Consider the following 14,552-nt stretch of genomic DNA (forward strand, 5'->3'; position numbering starts at 1 on the left):
TTATACCAATTCCACCACTCTCTTAACAGAAGTGATCTATTTTTTCCCCATTCACTAGCTGATTTACATGTATGAAACCTGTGATCCTTTGACAAAGGAGTTGGGAAAGGGGGTTCCAAAGATTGCATCCATTTTAGGAAAAGCAATATATCCATGAAGGAGTTGTTCTTGTCAGTCTAAAAACAGAAGACAACTAGAAGTGCTCAAGTACTTTTGAAAAGATTCAAACTGAAGGCAAATCTGATTTATCTCAATTCACAGAACTGAGAATTTTACCCTGTAACAACAGAGAACAAGCTGAGGAAGAGCGTCTCCCTCCCCTGTGAGATACAAACCCCATTATCTGATAAAGTGGAATATACAAGCAGAATCCTGTGTCTGTATTTCTCTTTCATCTAAAATAAAAAAATTCAGAATTCTATAAATACGCAGCTTCTGGTGAGCACATGTAAGTACAGTGCCACTGTCGCTCCACTAAAGGTAGCTCTGATTTTCAAAGAGCAAGAGCCAATTTGCATTCTAAGCACCCAAAGGAGTGGCACTAGAACAGTGGTTTCAACTTTATTAATAATTAACTCCACTTGATTACAGCTTTTCTCTTGCTGCTGAAAGCACTCCTGTAGCACGCTGCAGTCACTAGGACACTGCTGTGTTTATTTCTCAGCTTCACCTGTGAGTTACATGCTCTCAAGGACTAGATACCCAAGCAGGGTAACATTGACCTGTGTGGTGTCTTTACGACTTCAGAGAAGAACTTCAAAACTCAGGTGGATCCATGCTTAAACCTGGAAGTGCTTCTACTTTTATGCAGGAAGGATGCACAGGAACTTAACAGAAAAGGAAAAATGCAGCCATATCAACCAAAATCCCCAGTATGAAAGCACCCAGAGATAAATTTTAAAATGTAACAAGCAAAGATTAGGATAGGGTTTTTTTATAACAAAAGCTTCCCTGACCCAAATAAATCCAGGCAGATCCATTAAAAATGCTGGTGCTAGTGAAGAATGTACTAAATACAAAGCAAAATCTACTCTTAGGAGAAATTTCTTACAAATTAAAGAAAATCCAAATGTACTTTCAACACCAAAGCTGCACTGTAATATTGTACACTGCCACAATCTTAAATAGGATACACAGAAAATATTTACACAAGCATGAGAAACCCATTTAATTACTGGACTCCACAGCACTATGTGAATTTTAGTAGACTTGTGAAAATAAATGGAGCAAAGCCTGTATGTGGAATTTTCTAAACTCCACCTGCGATAGATAATGAGCAATCCCTGAGTTTACTACACATGTCTGAGCAAAGCTGCAATACAAAACCTGCTGTCAACCATCTTATCACCTGAAACTTTTCAAATGCGCCATGCTGTTAAGCCACTGGCATATGATTTCACTAAACGGGAAGAATCAAGTTGACTTGATATAAGCACAATCCATCTGCTCAGGAGTTGAAAAGAGCACCATTAAGTTAGTAAAAAGAAAAAAAGTCAGTCTCCTTCCAGCCAGCCTAAGTCCCTGCAGCTCCCACCTGGAAATTATTTAAGAAATAAACCAGTTTTAATTCATATTTCAACTGTAGAAAGAGAATTCTACATTGCTGACAGTACTGTACCAACTGTACTTACCACTGCTCAGCTTTTATATCCTGTGTTACATCGACACAAGCAAAAGGACCAATACAGAAACAGAATTTAGCCACCAACAAGCACGTGGGCCACATGAGAGCTATGATAGTACAAGATACTATTCCTGTTACATATTTGGGAGATACACGTTAAAGAACCAATTGTTATCACAGTCAACATAAAAAGCTTCCAAAGGTCTTATTGAATCTATATTATTAGTTGTTTGTTGAAGGGAAAATGGTGCATGCAGACATGGAATGCCTGGGTATACAAAAAGACCTCTACCATTAATCCTAGTCAAACCTCATTTCATCTGTCTGCTCAGTCTCTTCATCTACAAAGTGGCGGTAATTCTACTTACCCGTGTTTGTAAAATGCCTCAACACTACCGAGGTAAGCCATGAAAGACTATTTCATATTCTTGTGGAAAACAGGATGAGAGGTTCAGCTCAAGCTACTCCCAATTTCCCCCCCACCATGTATCCTTCATATCAGACACACATCAATGAACAATCACTGGGGCTATAAGTGTATTGCAGGATAAGAAAACTGTGTTAGACAATCAGCTTTCACCCAGCACTTCTTTAAAACATAACTCTGCACTTATGACCCATGCCATTTGTCCTTCACAATTCACATTCAGAACAAGAGCAATCTACATCTACTGCCCATTTCACTCAGAAAAAGAATGAAAGATGAAAGGAATGAAAGGGGAGTGCAGAGAGATTTCATTGTCTATACTATTTTTGTAGTTGAAACATAGAGATGGAAGGTAAATCACATGTGAGTAAAGAGAGCAGGCAAAGATTCACAGTACAGAAATCAAGTTTATGCAACAAGGTGGTCACCTAAGAAAGTTTAACAAAAGAAGAGGTGATACACTCCAGGTACCAACAGTCAGACTTGTAGTGTGACCACAGAAGGATGTCTTATTGATGGGCATTCCTGTGTCAGTAAAAGCAACAATCTTACCTACTTGGGACAGAAAACATGCACAGAGAGGTTGTCAATGAAATCCTGCCTCTGACTCCTGGCAAAGGAGAAGCAGCATAAAAGCCCATATCCCCTTTACAAAGGGTATGACCAATGTCAGACCCCTCACGAGAAAGCCACCAGAAACCCATCTCCATGCTTATCTCTACCATGCACTTGCTACAGGCCTATAACTAGCAATACTGGCTTCTGGTCCCTTACCTGCCCTGAAGCTCCCATCTGAGCAGCTTGTGCCTGAGCTGCTTGCACTGCTGCTGCTGCCTGCTGCTGCTGGACCAGCTGAGCTCTTACCTAGAGTGCAAAAAGAAAGAGTAAACATACACATCTGAGTACGACACTTCTGTTTCAACTACATTCGCTATGCTCATAAAAAAGGGTGTGAAGACAACATAAGCCTCATATACATTATTCCTAGAGTTTTTGAGCTTTCTTTATGAAAGAAAGTTCCAATGTTTTTAACATTTAAAACAGTATTCCACAGATTACAGGCTCAAGGATCAACTTCTTCTTGCAACTTCTTACCTGTACTATGAGGTCTTTCTATGAAAATACTAGGTACTTTCTGGCAAACAGTTAACTGCATACATGTTGATTTCCCTCAAGCACACTGCATTAAGCACCTACCAATAACCAATATTTCCAATGTTTACACATGCATTACGACTGTCAGTATGATATATGTGACCTCTAACTACTCCTAGCATAGCTGTTAGGAGCACAACATAGGTATATCGACCTGCCCATCTGAGGTCAGTAATTACTCAACTGTGGCTGGCCCACTACTGCTCCCCAGCAAGGCCCAAAAGAGAAGCAACAGTTCAAAAAGCTGCACCATTAAGAGGATAACCCAGCAAGAAGTTCAACAGAGCAAAACTCTTGTCTTGTCCCCGTTCTCTTCAAGGCAGGAACTACCAGTATCTTAAACTCTGACTAGAACTTCTAAGCATGGCAGCAGAAGCAAAGCCAGCATACTAGATAGCCAGCACTGGCTCCAGTCACATGCACTAGGCATTTCAAAGTATTTTCTCATGTTCTACAGCAGGAAACATCACAGAGATCATTTTTCTTTAACAAGAGTTGTTTGTTTCTTTTTTCTTTTTCTTTCCTCTTCTTTTTTTTTTTCCTAACTTGTCTATTTAAGAGTGAGAGAAGAAATTATTTCTAAATATGAGCTGTATAAATGGTTTTCAGAGTTCCATAAGTCCTACTCTTGGACACAAAACTGTTCTCTACTGGCAGGCTCAGACATAAACCTCTAAACTCGTAACATTCAAACTACAGATCTCAACCTGTGTTTTCTCCTACTTCATTATTAGTAAAAGTCAAAGACTTTTTACTTCTCTAGAGGATCATAATGAACCAACAATCAGCTGGTGACCAGCCCTTACCTGCATTGCTTTTAATTGCTGTGGCGTTAGAGTAACAGGCATAACCTGACTAGGAATCTGTCCTGAGATTGCCTGTGGCTGAGACACCATGGGCTGGGGTTGAGGCTGGGATTGTGGTGGAAGCTGAGACTGTTGTGCCTGAGCAACCTGTTGTTGCTGCTGCTGCTGTTGTTGTTGTTGCTGTTGTTGCTGCTGCATCTGTTGTATCTGCTGTTGCATTACTTGTTGAGGTGGCTGCTGCTGTATCTGCTGTTGTGGTATTTGTTGCTGCTGCTGCTGCTGCTGTTGCTGCTGCTGTTGTGCCTGCATAGCCTGTGCTGCCTGCAGCTGCTGCATTTGGGCAATTCGCTGTAGTTGCTGTTGCTGCTGTTGCTGCTGTATCTGAAAAGCAGAAAAGGCCAGGATGCTAAAGCTTCCACCGATGCAATAGCAGCTTTATTTTTATAGCATAAACCAAGAGCAAACAGAATCCTAGTAGGTCAGTCTGACATTTTAAGCCCAAAGGGCAAACTCAACCTTTTTAATCCACTCAAGCTTCATATATCCCAACTCTACATAGTGCACAGCCCACGGTTTCAATATTACAAGCTTGTCTTGCTACTAAAACTGTTTTCAAAAGCAAAGATGAAGTCCACCAGCTTCTCCTGCACAAATGGGCTCAGAATCACTTCCTTCAAATATAACCAGCCTATATCAACACCACTGTTTACCAGAAGCTGCACAAGAGCATGACAGCTGAAGTTTCCTCTTCTGCTTTTCTGCCTGAGGATGATACATATGTATTGGCACATATGTTATAAAGCAGCAATGTATAATTCACACAATGACAAAACAACCATTTCTAGAGTAGTATCAGTGCTTTTAGTTCTTTCCCATATCTCTGTTCTTGTCAGAATGAAAGACTATCCTGATGTTTACAGAGAGAAAGACACAAGGGCTTTAATTCTCTATTGCTATGACAGAAGAAAGCAACCAAACAATGTTAAACCCTTCCTCTGGGATGTAACATTGTCGGCAATTAACTTGTCAGTCTAAACTGAAGTCCTGCACTGAACTGGAAATGTGTTAATAACCGGCAGAGCTGAGATTCAGTACTTCTGTGCAAGCCAAGCCTCACTTGTCAAATAACTGATCACAGATCACCTCAATTGCCATTGTTATCACCTGCTGTTGGTTTTGCTGCTGCTGCATCTGCAGTTTTAGCATGTGCTGTTGCTGCTGCTGGACGGCTTGCAATTGCTGCTGTTGCTGCTGCTGCTGCTGGACAGCTTGCAACTGCTGCTGTTGCTGCTGCTGGACCTGAAACTGTTGTTGCATGGCTGACTGCTGGGCCTGGAATTGCTGCTGCTGCAAAGCCACCTGCTGCTGCTGGAATTGTTGCTGCTGCTGCTGCTGTTGCTGAGCTATCTGCTGAAGCTGAAGCTGGGCTAAAAAGAAGGTAGACTGGACTTAAAACATGAAACCCAAACAGTGCCAGAGACAGTTACCCAGTATAACTCATAACTGAAAATAATCCCTAAAGTACATTAATGTTCTTCCTTAGCAGCACATACTTTTGCCTCCTCAAATGGATGAGGCACATTAAAGAGGGGGAATTACTACCAACCTCTACTCCTCACTGCCTATATTGAGTCAGTAATGTAGAGAATGTAGAAATAGAATCACAGCATACGGAGGAGGAAACATGCACAGAGGAAGCACCATACCCATAGCAAAAATAGGTGAGTTCTACAAAAACAAAGTTCTGAAGTAGGATTAAAGAAGCATTTTCTCATATAAACAGCTAAACTACTCTTCACTACACTAAGTAAGACATCCCATTAAGTAGCAGTATCTGAAACCAATTCTTCCTGCAGTTCACTTAGTTAATTTAGCCAGTAGTATGAAACCGTTTCAGCACCCTTCCCTGGTGGAAAAGAGGTATGTACTGAAAAGCTGATCTAACAATTTCAGTGGTTGAAGCAAACTGAACACTTACTCTGCTGAGTAGCTGCAGAGACGCCAGCCATACCATGAGGGGCCATTCCTGAGGTTCCAGGAGGCTGCTGCTGCCCTGGGAGACTCATCTGTTGTCCCATGGGACCAAGGCCACTCATCCCACTCATGGGTGCTCCTTGGGCTCGGGAAGCCATGCCCATTCCAGGTGTCCCTGCTGGGGGACCCCCAGTTAGGTTCTGCAGGGCATTCATTGGATCTACAAAGAAAATAGTTACCAATAGGCAACCAGCCATGCAACTGCCACCCCAAAAATCCTCTGCTCACCATCATCCACTCTCTGATCTGCTGGCTTCAGACCGTGTCTAGATCCAAAGCCCTGAGAACCTAACATTCAGTGCTCTGCTGTGAGACAAAAGGCTTCTGGCACATCTTTGTCTCTCTGTAACCAGAATTGTGATTATTTAAAATGCTTCAAACCTGCAAAGTTCCAAAAATATTCTAAATACATTAGAGTAAAGGAACTTACTAGTCACCTCTGAATTTATATGCAAGTCAAAACCCATATATCCATGAGGATATATACAGCTAGTAACCTCAAAACCCAAGAAATGACTCCCACTGTGGATCCAATTAGCCTCTTCCTCCTGAAGTCAACACAAAAAAGCAGGGCTCAGGCAAGATGATGTACTTTGCTATACTGTTATCTTCATAACATTACGTTTATTATGCAGTGGATAAATTCAGTGCCTTTCAAGACAATTGTTGTAGTCTGAACCTCAGGCACACAGAAGAGTAAAGTCAAAGCAGGAATTGCCATTCAAGAGGGCAAAACACAACATGGGGTGCAGAAGCAGAATTAATCAGGTACAGAATGTAACACCCCCTCTTTTTTAAGAATACTTATAATTTCCAACTGTCTAGACTGAATATTACCCAGTCACAGACACTGCATATTTAGCCTGTGAGAGGATAAAAACAGAGGATCCTACTATGCTCCTAACATAAACTGCTATAAAACCAGCATGGAGGCAGAAGGCATGATCAGATCCAATGTCAGTAAATGGCAGATTGCATACGCCCCACAAACACAGCACTTCCCTCTGACAACACACTGAGGAACCCAAAGCTGGTAACAGGGAGGAACCTGGACTGCTCAGCAGGAGATTAGTTTCAATCACTCCTGTTCTTTCAAGAATTTTAGTGTAGCGAGCTAACAAAAGTACAAACTGGGATATAAACAAGTCTCCCATGTTACATCCAAAATACTGGCCACCCTTTCACCCTCACCATGGAACAACTCCAAAGCTATCATGATACCTTTCCTTTCCTACAGCAGCATTTTATATTCTAGCTACAAAATCTACCTTCTTAATTCACTACAGCCCTGATTTCTAAGCTGTTCTGTTCAGAAACAGGGGGCAGGAGGAAAATAAAAAGAACGAAAGAAGTAAAAAGAAGCTCTTACCACTGACTGAGGCTTGAGATTTCTTATTGTCTGCAAAGGAAGACAGTTAATTGCCTTTGTGAATATCATCACACAAATTTGGCCCCAAAATACATTAACCTAAGCCAATTTGGTAACTAAGATGCTATACAGGTAATGGAAAGCAAGCAAAAGTACAGGAAAAAAACTAGGAAAGTGGAAGAAGCAGTAAATTTAAATAATTTCTCAAAGACTCTTCAATTATAGATGGATGTGTAAAAGGAATAATACTCAGAAATTAAGCATGCATATTACATGAAATTTTTAAAGCAACTTGAAGAGTCACATGCAGAACCACACATAGAAACCCTAAAATTTATTTTTTGGGGGGAGGATGGGATAAACAATCCCATTACTGAGGGGAAATGAAAAACCCACAGCCCCCAACCCAATTACTTACGGATATCTCGGAAATGGATAATAAGTCTGGCCACAAGAGAAAGATATTCCTCCTAAAGGTGAAAAATGAGTATTTTAGAACAGGAAGTAAAAACAGACCAGCCACGACTTTCTGGCTTTCCAGTATTCTTCCTCAACTTAACAGGTTTTACTTGGCAGTCTCTGTGGGCTTCTCAGAGCAGTTAACTTGTGAGGAACAGTCTGTTAATTGACATCATAGCAGCCTTCAAGTATCTGAAGGGGGCCTATAAGGATGCTGGAGATGGACTCTTCATTAGGGACTGCAGAGATAGGACAAGGGGTAACGAGTTCAAACTTAAACAGGGGAAGTTTCGATTGGATATAAGAAAGACGTTCTTTACTGTCAGGGTGGTGAGGCACTGGAATGGGTTGCCCGGGGAAGTTGTGAATGCTCCATCCCTGGTAGTGTTCAAGGCCAGGTTGAACAGAGCCTTGGGTGGCATGGTTTAGTGTGAGGTGTCCCTGCCCATGGCAGGGGGGTTGGAACTGGATGATCTTAAGGCCATTTCCAACCCCAACTATTCTATGATTCTAAGTGATAATATTTTTACTAATAGGTCATTATGGTTCTTGGTGTAAGAAAGCCAAGGAACCACAAAATTCACTGGAAAGAACCTCCATGACAGTCACGCTTCGAGGATCACAATGTGTGAACATAATTATAAACCAATAAATTCATTTTCCACCTCTTACCCACTCCAATTCCTTTTTCTTAAGGGCTGAACCTGCTTATTTGGTAGACAAACTTACTTTAGTCCTTGAACTATGTACCATTCATACAAGAACATTTTCTAAGCCAAGATAGTATTACAAATACAAGTTAACAACTTTAAAGACTAACATATGACACAAGTGTCAGAAGTGAAAAGACAAATATTCTTTGCAGAATTTTATTAGTGTGCTTCATAAAGTGTAAGAGAAACTGCACAGGACTGAGGCAGTCCGTGAAACTACTACCTCACCAGTGAGAATGCAGGCACAAATTTGTAACATTAACATTATAAAATATTCACCAAGACAAGTTCTACCCTAAACATGGCTTGTCTGGAGACAGCAACAGTATGCAATTTCTTATAACACAGCTCCAGAAAAAGATGTCTGAATTCTGGTAGTCTAGAAATGTACCTGATAACCAGACTTTCACAGAGACCACAACATTTCCCTTGGTCTTACTCTTGACACAGCCTTTTCATTAATATTCTAGTTTCTCCTCATCAACAAACTGGTCATATGGGGTGGCACTACACAGCAGATGAAGGAAATTCTATGCAACTCACTATACACAAGTCTCTGGATAAAAATTAAGTGAGGTCCCACATACGCATTAAATGCTGCTGCAGCAGCAAACCTGTCTTGGACTGAAGTTCGGTTGGATGCAAAACACATCAGGATAAAAGCAGCACATAAAAATAAAAAATCCTGCATAACTATGTACTCCAAGCAGAGACAGTTAACTAAGTGCACTGGGTTTGGTATTCCTGCAGTTGTTCCAAACTGCTTTTGACCCCCCAGTAACTTCTGGAAACAAATAGAGATGTTTTACCCTTGTTTTGGCCTTCATAAACACATGACTCTCCATGTCTTTGCTGGATTTATTATGGGCAACACCAGCTTTCCTCATAGCATCATCACTGAAAAAAAGAGGAAAAACCAAGATCAAGTATTAATTGAGAACATCAGAAAATGCATTCTGTAGGTAGGAAGATCTATAGACAGGGCAGGGAGAGGACAATCAACATGAAAGCAGCAGGTGAAGCGGGAAGGTGAAAAGAAGGGCCTGGCGATGGAAAGTTGAGGTGCAGAAAAATAACAGGTTTGGTAATAAAAAATTTCAATTCCCTTACTGTTCTTTTCCATCTACCAGCCAGAATCACAGGGACTTACTGTCCTTCCTCCATCACACCTCTAGTAAATTGGATCCAGATCTGCCCTCTGGATGGGACACTAAATATACACAATGAAAAGGCAAAAAAACCCCAACCAGCCCACAACCAAGCCACACAAACACAAAACCATACACAAAAGGAAAAACTAAACCCTACACATTGCTAAGGATGTGGATGGAAAAGAAGGGGCATTCTCAGTACATCAGGAAGCAGCAATCAATTCAACTGTGAAACATGTTTTACATGATTAACACATCCTAAAACAAGGAGTTCAGTCAGATGAACAGGCCTGAATGCTCTGGCCATTCTCATTTTTGGAAAGATGTCACTTCCCTGCAAAACCTGTTCTGCTCCAAAGCAACCTAGCAGCTACGATCAAAATTCCACAAGCAACTTATCAGGAAATACTTTCACCTTGTAATTAACATCTCAGAAACTAATTGCTCAGTAGCTGCTGTTACATGAGCAGCGTGCATGTAACGGCAGTGATCCCTGAAAGTTTCAGCCAGTCTGAAGGAAGACTCTTATTTTCTTCCCTCTGAATTTCTACCACCTTCCATTCAGTAGAAGCAGAAAGCTGGTCCAGCTTCCTGGATTAACTCAGTAACACAGTCACAGAAGTGAGGAGATGCTATAGCCTTAAAATGCAGGACTTTAGGCTGCCACAACTCACACCCTTACTTTGCAAACTAGTAGCATACAGCTAATCTGCTGCAGCCTGTATGCAGAGAACAGAACATAGCCACCAGCTGTAAAGCTCCCTCATAGTAATTTGTTTGTGTTCAGAGACTAAAAAAAAAAACCCTGTTGTTATACATGAAGGTTACCTAAACTGAAGCAGAATCTGAACACAATGCAGAATAACTATTCCTCCATGTGCAAACAAGCCTTAAAGTGAGCTGCTCATAAAGGAGATCTGTTGCAGAGGAAAAAGCTATATCCAATTATTGACACCTCCCTGCTTTAATGCTTTCCCTTTCAGAAAGGCTGCCACTACTTTCTGAATCCTCCTCAACTTCCCAGTCCAACAGTACAATAACAATGCCCAGTGCCTCTCATTTTGAGAGCACCAAGAACTGAGCAGGCAGAAAGACAAGAAAAAGATTATGCAGAGGCAAGCAGAGGAAGCAACTTGCAGGTAGTGCTAAGTGGCTGTGATATAGACAGTGATTAACATGGTATCAGAGCTTTGAGGAAAAAAAAAAAATCCACAGCAAAGAAGCTGTCTACTTTTATATGTATCCACCTTTTGATGTTATAGAACATGAAAGACATTTTATAATGACTACGTCTGCATTACTAAAAATAGCACTCCATAATATAGCTGACATATCTGTCAGCATTCCAATAAAGGTTTAGACTAGGAGGAGTTAAAAATACACAACTCGTTCTTTGTTCATATATTCATCTGCAATCAAGATAAAAAGATTTACGCTAAAAGACTGAAAGTCACTAAAAAAAAAGACCATAGCTCTAGATCCTTGCAGAACACCAGTGTCAACAAAATTCTGAAAACTAGATGGTACCAGCTCAACCTTCAAATGCCTCTTAAGCACTTACTAAACCCATCATAAGATGTGCACAAAACCTCTGCCTATTTCATTTCATGCAGAACACTCAAAGTTGCAGTTTCACAAGATGAAGCATTTAACAGCAACACCAGCTTCAGGAACTCCCCCTCATTCTCAAGAAGCTGTTTCCAGCCCAACAATGTGCAACCTCTCACTCAAGCCAGCTGGCCTAGTTGAAAAATCCTGAAAGACACGTTCTCCTTCAAAACTCTCCCAGCTCCCCTTTCCAGTTCATACCATGAACTAACTGCATAAATCAGTTCTTCCAATGAAACTAAAGGGCAATGAGTCCCATGGCCGACACTACATTAAGTACGTAACATCACCAAATGCTGCTTCACAAAATAGACTATTTGTTCACTGTAACAAACCTTTCCTGCTTAAAAAAAGAAAGGGGGGGGGGGGGGGGGGGGAAGGAAGCATGCTGCTCAGCCATTAGCCACATCTATCCACATTAAAAGTCTTAAAAACCTCCAAGGAAACACCAACAAATGCATTATACTTTAGTCCCTTGATCTTGTGCACACGATGCTGTCCCACACATTTCTGTTAGTTATAGATCAGACATAACAAGTTTCAGCAGAAGCAGCCCTCACTGCAGGAGTACCCACATAACACAGACCAGCAGAAGACCCAAAACACGAATCACCTATGTTACTTCCTTTACACTTGCTTAACAGAACACATAAAAGCCTGAAGGGCCTCAGTCCCCAGAACACCTCTTTCAGCTACAGAGGCGAAAGCAAAGGACCATCCAGTCTCTCTGAGGCCTTGTTCTAACACTATCTTTCTTTCCTATTCTGCAGTGATGAAAAAAAAAAACCCTTCCCACAACACAGAATCACCCCTCCATAGCTTCACAAGGATATCCTCCAGCAGAAGTATCCTCCAGTACAGGTGACTAGGTAGGAAGCTGCCCCTTCCAAGCTATGTCAGTACAACTGTGCAACCAGCAGTACTGAAGAACAATCAAAGCTAAAAATAACCACCATTCCCGAGTTATTTATAACTTTGAGAAATTTCCCTATCAGGTTCACTGCACGGCAACCCAAACACTTGGAATGAAGAGGTATTGCAGAGGAGCAGCTTCTTCAGGTCAGTCAAAATAAGCACTTATAAAACTAATTCCTCACTTTCTATGGTCCTGCTTGACTTTTTCTGCCTGAATTCTCATCAGAGAACTCTCATCCAACCAAGGCTGGAATATAAAATGAAGGCTGCTTTATCAGCTGGTTTTGTGAAATGTTTAATAGGAAGATCATTTGTACTGATGCTCTCTTTTTTTTTTCCTCTCCTCACTCAAAAATCTTTAGCTTATCTGCTTGTCTCCTGCCTGCTTGCTCCTCAGGCTCCACCTCTACCTCCTTTCATGTGCTTTCCACATTCTCATCCTTATTTCTGATCACACATTCTTTCTTCTCACCTAGCTGAACCATCAGCCAAATCTTAAGTGAGAACATACACATCAAAACTTCAAGCAAAAAAATGAACACAAAAATAAGGGACTATCATACAAGCTTCATCCTTTTTCTACACACAACATAATTCCCTTCTAACACAGCTTGGGGCAGAACCAAAGTAGCAGAAGTAGCTTGGAGCAGGAACTACAGACAGCCACATACTGAGTTTCCCACAACACAACCCAGTTCAGATTTGTCCTTCAGCCATATCAACATCTAAAAACACTAAGGAAAGGCCTTTACAAAGGAGACTCCAAGGCACCAGGACATACCTGCTCCTTGCAAGAGCCAGAATGAAGGGGTGCCCTGTAAGCAGAAGTGTATATTCACACTCTTGCATCATTGCTGTCTCCTGGAACAACCTGAGAGAAGCCAAAGCTGTTCCCTGGCCTCAGTCATCTGAGCTCAGGCTTTCCCAGATCTTATGAAAGTCCTGCTTAGGCCTGCAGTTATGCAAGAACCTAATACTAAAGAGGGCTTCCTAGGTCATCAAACACAGTATTCTTTCAATGATAATAACCAAATCATATGCACTGACCACTGACACATTCATTAGGATGCCTATTTTGCACACCAGCCCTGAAAGGTTCACCCACATAATGTCATTCTTTTAAAAACAAACCAAAAACCAACCATAAAATACAAAAACCCCACCCAAAACTAACCCCAAAACTTAAATTCAGTGTTATAATGGAAACCCAAGCGTGAAATAGCAACAAATTAAGAGTTCTATATCCAGAAGCTATAACAACGCACTTAAAATGAGTTATGAGAATGATTCCACACATTTAAGTTAACTTTTAAGACCAAGTATTAATATGCATTTGACAAATAAATATAACTTGTTATTTGCAGGATGAACTGGAAGATATACATAGAAGACAGTGTATTTTCGTAACTGTTAGGAATAACCTTCCCACAAATAAAGAAAGCTTTCAGATGTTTCACCAGGTATTTATTTTAATTACCTCCCTCTTTTACCTACTACATAACCCTCACTAATGGCAAAACTGACAGGAACTACATGCATACAGAGCTCTTTTTAGCCAATATATTGCTTCTATTTCTCATTCAACAAACTTATCTATTATAAATTCTGCTTCTGGCTAGCTTCACTTTATTCTAAGTACCAACATGGAACCAAGGCAAGTTGTTTTCAGATATCTTCCACATACTAATAAAATATTTTAATACTTTAAAAAAATCCCCATTTTTTGGTCATTATACACTTCTCCCAGTAACAAGTGTGTCTGCTTTTTAAAACAAGATAGTGAATGCAAACATATGATGTATACTACAAAACTGGATAAAGCACAAGGAAGAAGCATCATTTACAGACACAATCCTAAAAAGAGAGAGACACACACAGATCGTATACAGACCCCCTTGAGCATATACAGAAGATAATAAACTGAGGACATTTTATTTCCACTTCTGAAGAACAAGAATTAGAAGTTGAAGTTTACTGTCATCTCTTCATATGGCATTAACCCTAAAGATTAATAGTCAGTGGTAGCCTTTTTTTATCTCTAGCTATATGCTTCCATTGAAATGTTTATCAGCATTTACTGCTCCAAGAAAAAACAGTTCCCATTTGCAGTGCAAATGCAGAACCAAAGATTTATTTCATTAAGGTTTGTGCCTCATTATTCATATTTATTTCCTCAAAGTTACACAGCATTGGAGGGCACTTTTCTTTGCTTATTTTGATGAAGCAGTAGAAGAGGAAGAGAAGCAGCAGCACAGGATTAATCTAAGATTAGTGACTTTGCAGAAAGTTTA

General features: G+C 40.6%; 1 protein-coding gene across 5 annotated transcripts in view; it reads right to left on the minus strand.

Moving 5' to 3' along the window:
• Window positions 1–14,552, minus strand: part of MED15 (mediator complex subunit 15) — a 30,276-nt gene that overhangs the window by 14,021 nt on the left and 1,703 nt on the right. For 3 of the 5 annotated variants that reach the window (XM_062631378.1, XM_062631377.1, XM_062631379.1), the window contains exons 2-8: window positions 9,397–9,484; window positions 7,834–7,885; window positions 7,416–7,445; window positions 5,991–6,206; window positions 5,177–5,439; window positions 4,013–4,393; window positions 2,826–2,915 (exon numbers count right to left, since the gene is read on the minus strand). In XM_062631378.1, coding sequence (XP_062487362.1) covers window positions 2,826–2,915; window positions 4,013–4,393; window positions 5,177–5,439; window positions 5,991–6,206; window positions 7,416–7,445; window positions 7,834–7,885; window positions 9,397–9,484 — 1,120 coding nt within the window. The remainder of the gene's footprint in view (window positions 1–2,825; window positions 2,916–4,012; window positions 4,394–5,176; window positions 5,440–5,990; window positions 6,207–7,415; window positions 7,446–7,833; window positions 7,886–9,396; window positions 9,485–14,552) is intronic. The other 2 variants (XM_062631380.1, XM_062631381.1) reach the window with 1 other exon arrangement.

This window comes from Pezoporus occidentalis, unplaced genomic scaffold (assembly GCF_034315485.1).
Source record: "Pezoporus occidentalis ecotype Australia unplaced genomic scaffold, CSIRO_AGI_Poc_V1 ctg37, whole genome shotgun sequence".
Classification (NCBI taxonomy): Eukaryota; Metazoa; Chordata; class Aves; order Psittaciformes; family Psittacidae; genus Pezoporus; species Pezoporus occidentalis.